Genomic DNA, 17,302 nt, shown 5'->3' on the forward strand with positions numbered 1-17,302 from the left:
AGGAAGAGGATTTTAACTGGAATTTCAACTGTAACAATGATCCAACTGGTAGGTCTAGTTACCTCCATTTGTACCTTTCATACATAAGTTTCTTGATATATTAAAGGGAAGCTCCACTCAATTATTACCTGCAATCCTGATGCTTGAAGCTAGCGATGATTCTTCTGGCTCTATGCCATAATATGATATCTGTCATCGTTCGCCAATTGTCCTAGTACCAAGTGACAGCGGCCCATTTCCATTATTCTGTGTATCCTGCCCTTGTCACTGAGATCCTCCAGGCCACCTCCTATCCTGCTGAGATAACGTATGACTCTTGCCATACAGTCATCCATCCTCCTCACCGCAGGATAGCTCTCCACCCCCGAAACTGTGGCAAAGGGCAAGAAATGATGCCGCTTCCTGCAGAGTGATTTCTACAGGCAATATGGCTACTACAAGCTGGTGTAGAATATTCTAATAAACAGTTTAGATTTAATTGGGGGGGGGGGGGGGGGGTAAAAGGGAAGAGCGGCATTACGGTAAAGATTAGGTTAGGGGGTGGGGTATAAAATTCCAATGTACTGTAAGTATTTTTTTAATGGTAATAATATTTATACAGTAAGTCCGAACCAAAAATGTTTAAACATAAACCAAATTGTCAAATATGTTACATCTTTGAGCATATCCTAAAATAAAGCAACCCATAATAATGCCCAATTGACAGAGCAAGCAGCACATACTGTAAGTAATGTCAAACAATATTTACCTATTAATTTGCAAACGTTTGGATGGTCAAACTCCTTCATGAAAGCAGCTTCTCTCAAGAATTCTTCAATATCACTGGAGCAGAAAATTTCCGCTGGCAGGAGAAAGGAGAATGTTAGAAGAGGCAAAGTGCGGAGGAACAAGCTCTGAAATTAGCATCCAGAAGGCTCATTATATCTGCGCTCGAACTGAATCTGTGCTTGTCTACTGGAATCTCTTCTAACAAGGTTCTTGTGATATAAAAGCCAGCATTGCTGTACAGACCAGTACATAATGACCTTCACTTATCTGCTGCTCAATTTCATACCGAGTATAGAGGGTTTATTACTTTTTTATTAAGCACATATTATACGTTTCCACTGAATTGCAAGATGATGTCACAAAAATGTGCTTATATATTACTTATGGCTGTATAAATAGCAGATTTTAACGTGGGATGGAAGGGACAAAATTGACTCACATTCACCCTGTATTAGTTTAAGAAATATGTACAAATCTGTGGAAATTTGCATTGAGAACAGGAAAATTTCCTATAACAGAGGGGTATCAACCACATAAGACTATGGAGGCGCAAATGCTCAAATTCAGATCTGTATTCAGCCTGCATCGCCATTATACAGGGGAAATACAGCTCTATAAATATATTTTCACAAATTCGCTCATCTCTTCTTGGCTCAAACAAAAATCATGTACTTGAATCTGCTTTGCAACCTTTGCATGAATTTCGGTCTAATAATGTTCCACTTAAAGGGATATTGCCACCCAATAACGTTATGGCATGTCACAAGGTTCAGTGGGAGGTCCTTGTGGCTTACTCCCTTCTCAGCGGTGCTCCCCGTAACGCACCGTGCAGGGAAAATCTATGAAGGAGTAGCAGCAGTTAAACAAAACTGCTGCTCCTTCATTCTTAGGATCGATGGGGTCTTCCATCCTAGCAATATGCCATCACTTACTATGGTGGGAAAACCCATTTAAAATACTAGTCTTTCTATCAGGAAGTTGTGTGCTTCAAGAATTTGTAGTTGGTAACACATAGCCAGCTTGCAATATTATTTCTAACCCACCATAATTCCCATACATTGCTTTAGGGAATTAGAACATTTGAATGGGCTTTATGCTTATGTGACCATGGATAAAAGTTGAGGACCATCATTGTTGTCCCTGCATCTAGAAGAAGTGACCTGAAACAACCTAGTAGGAGAGTAGGCCCAACATAAATGTGTTATGGAATCACTGGTTGCACAATTCCCAAAAGGCTGCTGGAGACTGTCGAGAGTAAGCGTGCAAATAAAACTACAACCCCAAATCCGTCACAGCTCTGATCGACAGAATCTAAGGCTACTCTGAGGTATTCGCCAGAGCCCACCGCAAGGCGGGATGGTTTTAGCTGCACAGAACCAAGGTTTTTCTAACAGAGTTCAGTGTTGGATAAGGGGTGCAATGCAGGCTACACCTGAACAGGTAACCAGATAGCCAGAGGGTAAACAGAAAGTCCAAAACAGAGGGAGTGGAAATCAGGTACAGAAGTGGTCAGAGCCGGCCAGGAGAAGATAATCAAAATCGGTAAATAAGGGGTGAACGAGAGACAAGCCAAGGTCAGTTTCCAAGAAGTCCAGAAGTCTAGGGCACAGGGTACGTGAGAGCTTGATCACAACACATAAGTAAGGGGAAAATTCACAAGCAAAGAAAGAGGGAGGAGGCAAAGTATAAATACCCCACCCTACACCTGACAGGAAGAAGACAGAGAAGTGGGATAGGCTCAGGAAGTAAACAGGACCGCCCAGATGCTAGATCAGTAGGCATGGCAATCTTAAAGACAAAGACGCTTCCTAACAAAATGATGCAATAAAACACACAAAAAAGTGTTTAGCCTGGCATATACAGTGCGATGTCTCAACAACTAAGGTCTATGACAAATCTTCTGTGGTGTAGCAGATGTCTTCTCCTTCCGCTTTCTATCAGCAGTGCTAAGTCTCTCTTTCCTCAGCTGATTCTTGGTCTGATCATTGCCTTGTATGGCCAAATAATTCACTAAAGTACAAATCTAGTACAAAGGGAAAAGTACTGTATACACCAAATATGTCACAACAGAAACGTTGATCATAAATGTGTAACTATTAGGAATAATAAAAAGAAATGTGAATTGTATTATACTCACTCTTCAGCATCTTCACAGCAACCTTCTGCAGTGAGCCATCTTCTGTTTTCAATTGAGCCTCCCTGACAGAGCCAAACTCTCCTAATAAAAAACATTTAAGCAGGGATTTTTTTTTTTATAAAGCAACATCAATGAATGAACATACTAGTTTTCAGCACTATACTCTACGAGTAACTATATCACGTTACACAGGTCAAATCTCATTACCTTTTCCCAGCGTCCGTCCCAAGGTAAAGTGCTGCTGCTGAATGAGGACATCTGTAAGCTTGGACTTTAGCTCATCACTAATGCCAATACTATCCACTATGAATAGAGGAATAACACACAAACATGTTCATTTTATGCAAATATTAATATCGTCACTGTTACTTTATGGAATCATCCTACTAGGAAAAATAATCATGAACTATTGTAGATGTCTTTGTTTTTGTATAAATCAGGGATCTCACTCTGATCAAAACTCAGCCTGAAATGATCTAACCTTGAAATAAAAGATCACCAAGACATGTAAACCTGTAATTTTAATTTTAAAAAAGGAGAGATGTAAGACACATGCACATGGCAGAGGGGAGTGCGGAACCTGTGCAGCGCTACACGGAGATCCTATGGTTCTTTACTATGGAGCCATAGGTCACCATGTGGTTCCTCCGTATGACATTGTATTACTGAGCTATTCTCCCCTAGCAGCAACCGACCACTAACATTTCAGCCGCTGAGGACCCCACTCTATGAGCCAGTATGTAGAGCCATTTTGAATCGCTGCCATATAAGACTACATTTTGCTTGAGGTGCCGATATCGTCTCCTATCTAAAAGGGGTTGTCCCTGACAAATAGTAGTTTTTGCATGTTATATCGGCCTCTAAAATAAGAATTTGGACTTACATGTAGCCTCCAAGACCTCAGTTCCCCTCCTGTTGAAAGACCTGGCAGCAGTAAACTGGATAACTGGACCACCGCGACCAAGCATCGAACCAAACACGTGTCTAACAAAACGTTCATAAAAAGAGAGAGAAAATGGAATGTCCAACATTAGTTTACTCAAAATAGCTGACTACTTTATTCTTTTTTACCCTAATTGTAAAAATTTTGTTAAAAAAAAAAATGTTAAATGACTGCGGAGACAATAATTTGTAGGATGGAGACTATAACAATACAAAACAATATTCCCTAGTAATAATAACCCATGTTTAAACATGGCCGTATATTGTTACAATCATCCGATTTTGCCAAAATAAATCCATCAACTCGCTTTTACCTTTATGTGCAGTGCAATTCAGGGGCATAGTGGGCTGAAGGCCTTATAAAAAATACAATCCTGATGCTGGTCTAACCTATAATCACTTTTCTTCCATATTTGAGTCCAAGAGGTTTTTTCCTGTCCTACTTTCTTTAGAAGTTTGAGCCACTGTCTCAAATTGGGGTTCCTTAGACAAACCAGAGGGAATAATCCCAAGGGTCCATCCTCCAGCTGTACAGAACATTTGCACATCCGTTTTTAATTGCATTGTTCACTTTATCATGGCTCACACAGGACATATAAATAAGGTCTAACAGCTTATTTGTGAAATAACCCATAAAAAAATGGACCCTAAAGAAAAGTTATTGGTTCCAGCTCCAAACGGGTTTCTCTTTGCCTTGGAGTTGTATTAGATGCCCATTAATGTGTCAGAGCCTGGACCCAATGGAGGATCCTCTGGTGGGCCAGTCTTACCTTGAATTGCCACCTTCCTTGTTTGTTAAGTAAGGGTGCCCATGTTAAGCCCAATGGTGCCCATTGTCGTCTGTGTGAACTTATTGTCATGTGGTAACCTGCAAGTCACTGACTATTCAAAATATCTTCAAACCCACAAGATTTTCCTCTTGAAAATAATTTGCACATTTTAAGCCAAAGTTGTATTACATAATTTACTTTTTTCTTACCCAAATCTTGTTTCTTTTCTCCTTTTCCGCAGAAAGATTAAGGTCATAGCCACAACTGTGACTAAGGCAGTAAGGATACCCAAAACCAGAGGGACCCAGGACATTCTTGTATGTGGGCGTTGCTGTCGGCCTACAAGGGAAAAGAGCATTTTAACACTATATATTTTAACACTATATCTAGGACGATATTATATTTTGTCCAAATATGTGAAATTATCAATCTTAAGGTTTTTTTCCATCACTATGTAAGGATTATTCATGCACTAGTCCAATATGATGCCCTACTTCTCTATTTCAGAAATGTAATACAAATATTTCTGACCTCTCTTTTTCATATTTCATCCCCTACCTTTATGCCCACCACTTCATTACTAAGCATATAATGCCAATTGGGAGGAATGCGTAGCTGGATTAGAGGTCAAATTCTTGCATCTGCTACATGACCATTATACTGCTGACTGTATCCTGCATACCTAAAGCACGTGTGTTCTTAGGCAGTGCCGGAGGCCTTGTAAGCATCTCTGTGTTCTTCTGAAGGAGTCTCTCTCACACACACACACACAATAAAAATGAAACCGCCCCATTGTGATAAATCTCCCTAAACATTGCACAGTCCAGACACACCAATAGCATAGTTACATAGTTAATAGGGTTTAAAAAAACAACAAAACACAGGTCCATCAACTTCAACCTATAATCCTACTTTGTTAATCGAGAGGAAGGCAAAAACGCCCATGAGATGGATGTCAATTGCCCCATTAGGGGAAAAATTCCTCCCAGACCCCAAATATAGCAATCAGAATAAATCCCTGGATCAACCTCCCATCTCCAGAATCTCATAACCTGCAATATTATATTTTTCAAGAAAGACATCAAGGCCCTTCTTGAACTTGTTTAATGAATCAACCAGCACCATAGTCTTACTGCTCGTACAGTAAAGAATCCCCGTCTATGATAATGGTGAAACTTTCTTACCTCTAGACTTAGAGGATGCCCCATTGTCATGGTTGCAGGCCAAGGTGTAAAAAGATCATTAGACAGATCTCCGTACTGTCCATTCATATATCCACAAAGGAGAAAAGAAAACCTGGACTGCACATCCACTTGCTATACTTGATCTATTGCGGCTTAGCAAAATAAAAATGTATGAACATGAGGTTCTTAGTAAACATTTTAACAACACAGCACCCACAGAGGGAGCAACCCATCTGTTCATTTTTTTGTGGTATTGTGTGGTGATTTTTTGTTGCTGCGGTGCTGTATTTGTGGGGTGACGTGGTCCAGAGCCAAGGTGGCTTATACTGGCAGCATGGGTGCTGTTAGTCTCCTGGGTTGCTTCCTCTGCAGGTGCTGTGTTGCAGTGGCATTGGTTGCCATGGGATACTACACGTGGTAGAGTAGGGAACCACTTGAAAGAGGTCGCCATGAAGTCAATCAAAATATTTGATCAAAATGTTTACTAAGAACCTCATGTTCGTACATTTTTATTTTGCTGTGCCGCAATAGATCAAGTATAGCAAAGTGCAGTCCAGGTTTTCTTTTCTCCCTTGTGGACTGTCCAGTCATATATTTGTGCATTGTAATTAGATTGCCCCTTACCCCCCTTTTTTTTTTTAATTGAATAACCGCAACTTTGATAACCTTTCTTGGTACTGCAATCCACCCATTCCTCTAATTATCTTGGTGGCCCTTTTTTGCACCCGCTCTTGTCCTTCTTATACATAGGTGCCCAAAATTTTACACAATATTCCACGTGTGGTCTGACTAGTGTATAGAGGCAAAACTATATTCTTGTCTTGTGCATCTATGCCTCTTTTGATGCATCCCATGCTTTTATTTACCTTGGCAGCAGCTGCCTGGCACTGGTTGCTACTGTCCACCAATATCCCCAAGTATTTTCAGTGGCAGTTTTACCCAGTGTTTTACTAGTTAATGCATAATTGTAGAATTTGTTTCCTCAGCCCAAGTTCATAACTTAAATATTTCCACTAACATTATCCGCACTCTATGGAAAACCAGAAACAAATAATTCACACTATTATTTTTAAATTCTTTTGGGAAGACCCTAGGGGTCGGCCACATCTTTTTGAAAACATTGACCCTAACCAAAAAACACTTCCTTGCAAGTATGGGTGAACATCACCTTGTAACTGGTATTACTGTTAACTATGTAGATATGTAGGTTAAGGATATTTATGGCAACAAAGAGAAAGAGCCACCTGCCGTGACACAAAAGCACCAACACCTGAAATTCCAAAGTAACAATACAAAGCCCAGAAACATAAAAAAGAGGGAAGGTGGGAGCTGAAAATTTCTCAGAAAAAAAAAAAAATGCTGCTACGAGGTGCAGCTCTTTAAATAATAATAACCCTTCCCTTCTTTTACCCCACCACCAATCTTCTCACTACGTTGGGAAAATTAACTCCACCTATCTAACTGGTCTAACTAAAACATCCACCCCTTCGACCCGTGATTAACCCTTAGGCTGGGTTCACACCACCTATTTTCAGACGTAAACAAGGCGTATTATGCCTCGTTTTACGTCTGAAAATAGGGCTACAATACGTCAGCAAACATCTGCCCATTCATTTGAATGGGTTTGCCGACGTACTGTGCCGACAACCTGTCATTTACGCGTCGTCGTTTGACAGCTGTCAAACGATGACGCGTAAAAATACAGCCTCGTCAAAAGAAGTGCAGGACACTTCTTTCAGACGTAATTTGAGCCGTTCAGAGAAGTCTGTCTTTTTAGACGTAAATGCCGGCTACCGTGTGCACATACCCTTACCTATCCAACCTCTGTTCTTTTCTGCAGTCCCTAGGCCAGCGTCTACTCACTGAGGGCCTAAAAGCCCAGTGTCAACACAGGTAGCAAAGATCATTTATAATCATTAATGCTGCCGGTTTCTAAGATACAAAAAAGTGAATTTTAACGCTATACAACGCTAAACACACAGATAGTAAGATAAATGGAGCGGTAGCTATGAGACGGATATGACAAAGAGTTGTTTTGTAATTGTCTTAGTAGCTCCTGAATTGAAGTTATGTATAATGAGGACTAAAGAATAGAACTTAGGCCAGGAATATATTATGGATACTACAGGAGTTTATATGTATACACAAATTTGTCCTTTGTACATTCTACTGCTGACTTCAAAGGCTGTAGGCATTTTCGTTTTTTAAGTAATCTAAACAGTATGAGAAAGAGATCAGATGATGTATTGCGGGGGAGCCGCAGTGAATGTAAAAGAATTTGGGAAAGGCGGAGATATATACAAGAGCGTTTGGAGAGCATCAAAAAAGACATCTGAAAAGGGTGCACCGAGCTGAACATGGCACAGAAATCAGTTGCCCACTCAAAAGTTTACATAATCACTATTACGATTCCACGAATAGAAGCTGCAGGTGTATATAGGAGTTCAACTTTGTGAGCTAACGCAGATACCAATTGGCAGCCAAAATTGGCACAAAGGAAGTAAAAAAAAAAGTTTAGCAGACTGTAAAGGAGTTATATTTAGAAAATTCATCAGGCACAGCTTAAACAATCTTCCAATTTAAATGAGCGCTAGCTGTTCAGATTGGCCTTAACGGGAAAAAGGGACAATCACAACTCATTTGTCTTAAGATTAAAAAGAATTAAACCATTAGTGACTAACCGTGCAGCGTTCCATTAATGCAAGTTATGCTTCCTGGGGATGATTAAGGCAAATACCTGGGTTAACCATTTGCGCTTCAGATTGATTGCTGCAAATTAAAATACTGCACTAATCACAGTAGATATGGAATTTGTCCTAATTATATATATAATTTCCTTACATGTTTCCCTATAGGTTACTGGGACATCAACAAGCTTTAGGGTATGTTCACACGATGAGAGGCATTTACGTGTGAAAAGATAGACTGTTAACAGCTGCCTCGTTTCACACGTAAATGCTCCTCCTCGCATTTTGCGAGGCGTCTGAGACGCTCGTAAATCTTGAGCTGTGCTTCATTGAGTTCAATGAAGAACAGCTCAAATTACGTGGCAAAGAAGTGCCCTGCACTTCTTTGCCGAGGCAGTCAATTTACGCGTCGTCGTTTGACAGCTGTCAAACGACGACGCGTAAATTACAGGTCGTCTGCACAGTACGTCGGCAAACCCATTCAAATGAATGGGCAGATGTTTGCCGACGTATTGTAGCCCTATTTTCAGACGTAAAACGAGGCATAATACGCCTCGTTTACGTCTGAAAATAGGTCGTGTGAACCCAGCCTTACTTGCAAACTATATACCATAATAAAAGTGGTGTAGTCATAAGAAGATTGTAGATGTTTAGATTAACCACTTATGGTGGCCAGACTTCCTGGTCAGGAAACAAGCGCGGATCGACGATACAGCACCTTGATCGGCGCTCGTTAACATTTATTTCACATGGAGCAATGATGAGAATGTATGAGGATGAACGATCGCTAATACCTTCATTAGTCCCCCTGCATTTGCATCTTGTCGGCAGCACATCACCTGTTTACAAGGGGAGATGTACTGCCGTCTAGCGGCCATTTTTTTAGGCCACATAAAGGATGCCATCAGTCATTGAATAAGCGTTTGCCCGTTGGGCAGCGGATAATTGCCCTGGGAACGAGCATTTATAGGAACGCTCGTTCGCCCAATCATTGACCTGTGTAAAAGGACCTTAGGAATGAGTTAGACATATAATTTCTATCTGCAAGTCATTTGGCTTGCTTTTTTTTAGACAGAGTTAAGAGGAGACCTATTTTTAAAGAGGCGCTGCACCTCTAAAATATACTTTTCCAAGAAGAGAAAGAAAAGCTTGAATCTAGTACGGCTTAGGGTATGTTCACACGCTTAACAAAAAACAGCTGGGATCTTCAAGGGAAAACAGCTCCTGATTTTCAGCCATTTTTTAATCAAACTAGCGTTTATTGCGGCGTTTTTTACAGCTGTTTTTGGAGCTGTTTTTCTATTGAGTCAATGAAGAACAGCTCTTCTTTTTACAGGGCATCTTTTTACGCGCCGTTATTTGAAAAGGAGGCGTAAAATAACGCCCCATCGGAACAGAACGCCATTTTTTTCATTGAATGCAATGGGCACATGTTTGGAGGCGTTCAGCCCCTGCATTTTTAGCCATTTTTCAGATAGTTTACGGCCCACAAAAACGGCTGAAAATAGCCCGTGTGAACATACCCTTCCTGCGCCTTCTCAGCCCTTAGCTCTGTTTAAATTAAAGAGGCTCTGTCACCAGATTATAAGTGCCCTGTCTCCTACATAATCTGATCGGCGCTGTAATGTAGATAACAGCAGTGGTTTTTATTTAGAAAAACTATCATATTTGAGCAAGTTATGAGCAATTTTATATTTATGCTAATTAGTTTCTTAAAGACCAACTGGGCGTGTTTTTACTTTTGACCAAGTCGGCGTTGTAAAGAAGTGTATGAGGCTGACCAATCAGTGATTAATCAGCGTCATACACTTCTCATTGTTCTAGCCCCGCTTCTTTCACTGCACAATCACACTGTGCTGTGGATCATGCTGGGCTGGAACAATGAGAAGTGTATGATGCTGATTGGTCACTGATTGGTCAGCGCCATACACTTCTTTACAACGCCCACTTGGTCAAAAGTAAAAACACGCCCAGTTGGTCTTTAAGAAACTAATTAGCATAAATCTAAAATCATAACTTGCTCAAAAATGATCGTTTTTCAAAATAAAAACCACTGCTGTTATCTACATTACAGCGCCGATCAGATTATGTAGGAGACAGGGCACTTATAATCTGGTGACAGAGCCTCTTTAAACCTTGAAATACAGATCTGAGTAATCTGAGACTCGTTACTAAGGAATGGTTGCCTGACAACCACATTGATAAAACTACTGTATTGTATCTATAGCAACCAGTCTCTCAAATTACTCATTCAAGTCTGTGTTTTTCCAATTTTTCTTAACATAAATCTTGCTGGAGAATGTACACCTTCGTTATGATTTTTTTTTTTTTTTAGATATGTGTCTATGCACCTACAGAGGTTGAACTATGTTGTTGGCTGCTTTTTGTATCTCTTCTATTATTTTCAAGCCCTGCTTTCTCAGACTTCCCTACTGGTGGACCTGCACGTTTAGAGCTCAGTGGATGTCCCCGGTGACGCATGCTCGATCTCCCCTTCCCCTCTTTAAATTTTGACCTGCTTGTTTGTTGCATGTACTTAAAGGGTAACTAAACATTCAACAAACTTCTGACATGTCATAGTGACATGTCAGAAGTTTTGATTGGTGGGGGCCCGAGCACTGAGACCCCCACCAATCGCTAAAACAAAGAGGCAGAAGTGCTCGTGTGAGCGCTCAGCCGCTTCATGTCTGTTCAGCTTTTTCTGGAAAGCCGATGTATCGGAGTACGGGCTCATAGACTTTCTATTGAGCCCGTACTCTGATACATTGATTTCTGTAAAAAGCTCAACAGAAACTAAGCTGCTGAGCGCTCACACGAGCACTTCTGCCTCTTCGTTTTAGCGATTGGTGGGGGTCTCAGTGCTCGGACCCCCACCAATCAAAACTTCTGACATGTTACTATGACATGTCAGAAGTTTGTTGAACGTTTAGTTACCCTTTAATTACATGCAACCAACAAGCAGATTTCAAGATTTCCTTAATACTGTGCAGTTTCCATACATCAGTAATTTGATCCCGCTATTGGAAAACCTCAAATAATGCCCTGTTTGGGGGAACTTGAAGACCTGTGTTGAGAAACTCCGATCTACACCTAGGCTTACTCACCAGCTTCTTCTTTGGGGGCCTCAAGAAGAAAGTCACTCCAAGGTCCACAACCAGCAGAATTTGCTACACAGACCCTCACAGTTAGGTCCTTCTGAGGATCCCAGAAAGTCAGATTGACTTGAGTTCCTTGAACAAACACCTCTCCCTGTGAATAGAAGAAGAGACATATGTTTCTGAGAGAGAATCCAAGGATAGATAAAGGATAAAATTATTAGGGAAGTTGGATCGGATAAACCTTTCTATGATATACTGTAGATAGAAATGTATTGCTCTTCATAGCAAAAATGGTCACTGTATGTATATATCACATAGAAACCGTTTAACGAGGGAACAGTTACAGTTTCTAACTGGGTCAAGCATATTTTATAGAATTGAAACCGAGCAACACAAAAAAAATAAAAAGGACTGCATTAAATGACACAAGTTCCTCTACAAATGCCTTCTTAGGGCCTGTTCACATCAGCGTTCGGGTTCCACTCATGATTTCAATGGTAATGCTTCAGTTTCAGTTTGTTTGTTTCCATTCCGTAAAGTTTCAGTTTTTTTCCATGGAAACAATAGCATAGCCGACTACGCTATTTTTTCAGTGAAAAAAAACCCGTATACTTTACGGAACGGAAACATTACCATTTAAATCAATAGTAATGCAAACGGAAGCTATAGTTTCTGTTCGGCTTTCCGTTCATCGGTCCCTCTGACTGAAAGGTTTAACAGAACCCTAATGCTGATGTGAACCGGCCCTAAATTCACTACTGTCTCAAGGAATGTGGAATTGGACTTTATATGGCTTCTATATGTGACGTACATGTTATTCTTTGCAGTGGGTTAATGTATACTCTCCTGTTTTAATAAAATGAGGCAGCACTTGTGAAAGATCTTCAATTTCTTAATACAGTTAAATAGGAACTACACTTTCAAACTTTTGATAGGTCATTGAGACATATAAAAAATTTGGACCAGTGGCAGTCCGGGTGCCGAGAACCCCACCATTGCTGAAACGAAGGAGCAGAAGCGTTCAGCTGAGCGCTTTGCTCCTTCGGATGTGATCAGCGCTCCCAGTCTGGCTGAAGACCGCTCTCATAGAATGTCTATGTGAAAACATCTATGCAAAACCACCTTTAGTTATTGGCTTTTGCTTACTTCGATAATAGGAGTCAAATTGCAGGGCTCCTGTACTGAATATGGGATCCATGGTGACAGCTCTCTCCAGAATTTTGTAGTTTATGGTAAGCATTCAGGATAGACAGACAGAGAAATACACTGCAACAGGTATCTCCTCTCTCTGGATTTCTTAGTACTTTTTTTTTTTATAGTATAAAAACAAAAAAAACACAATAATATGCAGATATGGTCTACCTGTGTTCCATTGTCCTGCTCCCACTGCACTCTATATCCCTGCAGACTATAGTTTTGCAGATCTGGTGGAACTTCTTCCCATTCTAGCATCAAGCCCGAATCCGTCCTCGTCAGATGAATATTTTGCGGCAAAAACAGCGGAACTGTAGACAAAATTTTTAGAACTTATTTAAATTTTACCCAAAATTAGGTGACTGTGTGATTTATTAACGAGTCCACAGAACACCATCAATATACAGAATTCTACATCAATATACAGGAGAATACTTACTGCAGTTACTTGGTCCTAAAGGACCCAATTTTTTCCCAGAGGCTTTGGTCAACCAGAACTTGGCCACGCCACATAATCTTATCACTACTGCATATATACATGTACACACATACTGTCCATATATACATCTGCTCAAACTCCAGGAGCCAGGTATCCTAGTAATTTTTTGGGGTAATTTTGAATGGCTATACAAATGGCCAAAGATAACTTACATGCACTGAAATTGCAAACGTGTTACAAATCATAAAAAATTAATATCAAGCAGACTTTTGGGTTCCCTAGATCAGCTCCGGAGTCATGATATGTGTGTACAGCTTCATGTATTTTGTTAACAAAACCTTCCTGAGGTTACACAGAGAAGATACTTGAGGCAGTAGATAAAAACTCTTCTTAACAACCTCGTCATTAGAGGGTGCAGAGACCCATGTATGTAAATCTAATAGCGCAGAATACATCCTTTAGAATATTCATACATTAAATGACAGACTGTACAAATAAGCCTTAAAAATGTGTTCTGACGGAGTCATCTTTAAAAATGACTATATAATAGAAACCTACTGTAAAAGCTATAATGACATTTCCCGGGGATACCTTGGTACAAATAACCCATAATATAACATTTAATAGTAGATTATGTAAAACTGGCTCTCCCAAGATCAGACTATTCATTTCACCTGGTATATAGTTAGCATATTGTTCCAACATATTCCCCAAAGGATGTCACTATAGTATAATTTAATAACCCTACAGGAAACACTGTGAAACAGAAGATAATCGGATTCAAGCAGTTTATTAGAAAGTAGTATATCTTCTATAGGCAAAACACATGTGCCAGCCTAACTGAGAGGAGCACAAGGAAGATAAATGGAAAAAGGCCATATATTATTGAATCAGAGGTTACAGCAATAGTCCAGTAATTGTATTTATTGCTATTATTTGGACATATTGGTATTTCTCTATTCAGTTCAGCCATATTTGCAAGTGTGACAACAAGCAGCCATATTGGTTGTCACTTTTTAATGATCCTGATAGAAATCCTCTTTAAAGAAGCACTCCAGAATTATTATTTTTTGTACATCTAATACTAACTCACTAGTAATATTCTAGCAGTGTCATTGGTTTCTCCCTAGCTCAGTTGCATCTATACATTTTGAACTCTTTCATTATGGGCAGCTGTGTCATGTGATCTCGGTAAGACCACCAGAATAGACCATGCTCTCATGTGCAGACAGGATGTCAGTCTCTCCTGTGTGGTTGACTTGTGAACTACAGGATTACATAATCCCCTATCAAATCCCTCCTAGCAGCTCTGAGACTCCTCTCCACTCACCTAGCTCCACCCCCTTATTTCTCTGTATGTTCTCCATGCATATAGAGCTGCTGAAGATATAATTTCTGCCCTAAGGGAGCAGGAGTTAAGTGATATGTAGAGTCCATACAATAAACCGCTGCAGAGGTATAAAACTTCCCTGACTTACATTAACAGTCTATACTATCTGTGCGTGATGTGTGCAGAGCGTCCAGTGTATTCCTAGGAGATGCAGCTTCTCACTGCTTTCTTCTGCATCCTGCTTGCAAGGAGAAACCTATCACTAGCAGGAAGCAAAGGAGACAGATTGAGCTGTTTCACATAGGATACACTAAGACTCTGTAATGTGAGGACAGAAGTTCTGTGCCACTGATCTTTTACTTACTGCACTTAGATAGGAGTCTGAGCAAGTGCATTGTGATGAGACTCTTCCCCATCTGCCTCTGCAAAGCCAGAGGCATGATGAGGAAATGTAGGCTGCATTAGAAGAACCACATCAGAGGGGTAGAAGGGACCAAGATGGCAGACCACCCAAAAATGATACATCAACTAAGGCAGGTATACGCAAGGCATACACAAGAGCTTCTACATTGTTCTTTAATAGTAGCCCATGCTGTACTATATAGGCACAAAATAATAATTGCTGGAGTGCTTCTTTAACCAGTTCCCGACCGCTGACTGTGTATTTACTGCCGGCGGTCAGGGTCCTTAAAACCTGCGCCATATACTATTTACAGCGCAGGTTTTAGCTTGCAGCCCGAGCAATGAGCGCTGTATATATGAATAGAGGCGGCGCCGCTGCCTCTATTGGTCCCGGTGATCATGTGACTGATCACATGATCGCCGGTTGCCGTTAGTGGCAGACTGCTGCTGGGTCTTACTAGACCCAGCACAGCCTTATTAGTGACAATAGTCACTATAAGAGGGCTGATTTCCCCAGTTACAGTGGAAAAACATGGCGTAAAAGAAGTAAAAAAAAATTAATTTCCCCAAAGGTCTTTTCTGACCTTTGAGGGACAGACCATAATAATAAAAAAATAAAAGTAAAATAAAGTGCAAATTTTTAAAATAATAAATACACATAAAATACCCACCCCAAAAAAAACGTTCCCCCCCCCCGCCAATCATTGTCGTAACGCTAGCCCTGACCCAATTACCGTAATATAGACATGTAATATATTAGAATTTACGGTACACAGGGATGATCACATATAAAGGGTCTATTTTAGGGTAAAACTATGTTATTACCAGAAAAAAATAGCTAAAAGTACAAAAGCTTATTTTTTCACTATTGTTTTCAAACTTTAAGCCTAAAAATTCTAAAATAGCAAAAAAGGTTGTGTATGGAAAAAGAAAAGGAAACCTGCATTGTCTACGAAAAAAAGATTGCAAAAATGACATCGCTAGCCCAACAAATAAAAAAGTTATAGCCGTTTAAGTAACGCGTTTTAAAAATGCCTGGTGGAAAGCTGACTATTGGAAAAGTGGAAAGTTCACACCTGAGTCTCTTGAAAAGGTGCAGCAATGACGCCTGAGGTTCTTGAACATTTAGAATAGTATCACCTGGATTATTATCAACGGTGTCTTGTCCCGAAGGCTCAAAATAGCCCGGACCTGAACTGGTTAATGTATTTCCCCTTAACTATCAGGTTTACTTCCAACGTGATAATACTACTTCATGCAAGACTGGATAATAACTTTTATAAACTTGCAAGGCTGCTTTATCAATTGAATTATTTTTGTCAACATTGCCTAGGGACATAAGTGTAGTTAAGGCTGGGTTCACAAAGAGTTTTTTGCAAGAGGAAAATCTGCCTCAAAATTCCATTTGGAATTTTGAGGCAGATTTTACTCTGCCTGCATGCCGATTTTTGCTGCATTTTTCGCCCGCGCCCATTGAGCGCCGCGGGCATAAAACGCTGTGAAATACGCTTTCTCTGCCTCCCATCGATGTCAATGGGAGGTCAGATGCGTAAACACCTGAAGCTAGGGCATGTCCCTTTTTCCCACAAGCCGGATTTTCCGCTCGCGGGAAAAAACCGCCTCCGCCTCCTATAAAAATGAATGGGAGGCATTTTTGGCCGTTTTTTGGTGCATTTTCCGACGCGGTTTCCATGTCAAAAACTCGTAAAAAAACTCTGTGTGAACTCCCCCTAAATCTCCTGCTACCATTTAAAACAAATATGGAAGAAAAGATCAATAATAATATAATTTTTTTTTATTCGATTCAGTAATTCTATTTTTATTAGGTTCGGTTCACATCTAGACTTCTGCTTCTGATGGATCCATGATGGATACATTTTTTGGAAAAATCCCATTATAAAATCCATGGGAAGATCGACAGAGCCTTTTTCTCTATAACAGTGGTTTTTATTGGACCTGAAATGTAGACATCCAATATTCCAAGAGCCTTCGTTATCATCATTCTGCTGATCCAAGTGCCTCTGTTGTCACCATTCTACTGTTCTTAGAATTTCTTGTGCCAATGTTTCACGGTTTTTAGAGCCATAGGTGGCAGTACTGCATTGTTTGGAGAGCCTCAGGTATTACTAGAACACTGTTTGAAGCAATTCATGCATCAATACATAACATTAATCTGAGAGTCGGCGGTGTTAGTAATCCACCGTTTCCAGAGGCTCAGATGTCTATGTTCCACTAATCCAGTTGATACTATTCTAAGGCTGGATTCACACGAGGTCATTACGTCCGTAATTGATGGACGTATTTTGGACGCAAGTCCTGGACCGAACACAGTGCAGGGAGCCGGGCTCCTA

General features: G+C 40.3%; 1 protein-coding gene across 1 annotated transcript in view; it reads right to left on the reverse strand.

The window, feature by feature from the left end:
- TYRO3 (TYRO3 protein tyrosine kinase) overlaps positions 1-17,302 on the reverse strand; it is a 156,139-nt gene that overhangs the window by 24,533 nt on the left and 114,304 nt on the right. Inside the window, exons 8-14 of the mRNA XM_075844875.1 lie at positions 12,949-13,091; positions 11,593-11,737; positions 4,827-4,956; positions 3,789-3,889; positions 3,113-3,208; positions 2,906-2,986; positions 749-841 (exon numbers count right to left, since the gene is read on the reverse strand). Of these exons, the coding sequence (XP_075700990.1) occupies positions 749-841; positions 2,906-2,986; positions 3,113-3,208; positions 3,789-3,889; positions 4,827-4,956; positions 11,593-11,737; positions 12,949-13,091 (789 nt within the window). The remainder of the gene's footprint in view (positions 1-748; positions 842-2,905; positions 2,987-3,112; positions 3,209-3,788; positions 3,890-4,826; positions 4,957-11,592; positions 11,738-12,948; positions 13,092-17,302) is intronic.

The sequence above is a fragment of the Rhinoderma darwinii genome, chromosome 12 (genome assembly GCF_050947455.1).
Source record: "Rhinoderma darwinii isolate aRhiDar2 chromosome 12, aRhiDar2.hap1, whole genome shotgun sequence".
NCBI classification, from domain to species: Eukaryota; Metazoa; Chordata; class Amphibia; order Anura; family Rhinodermatidae; genus Rhinoderma; species Rhinoderma darwinii.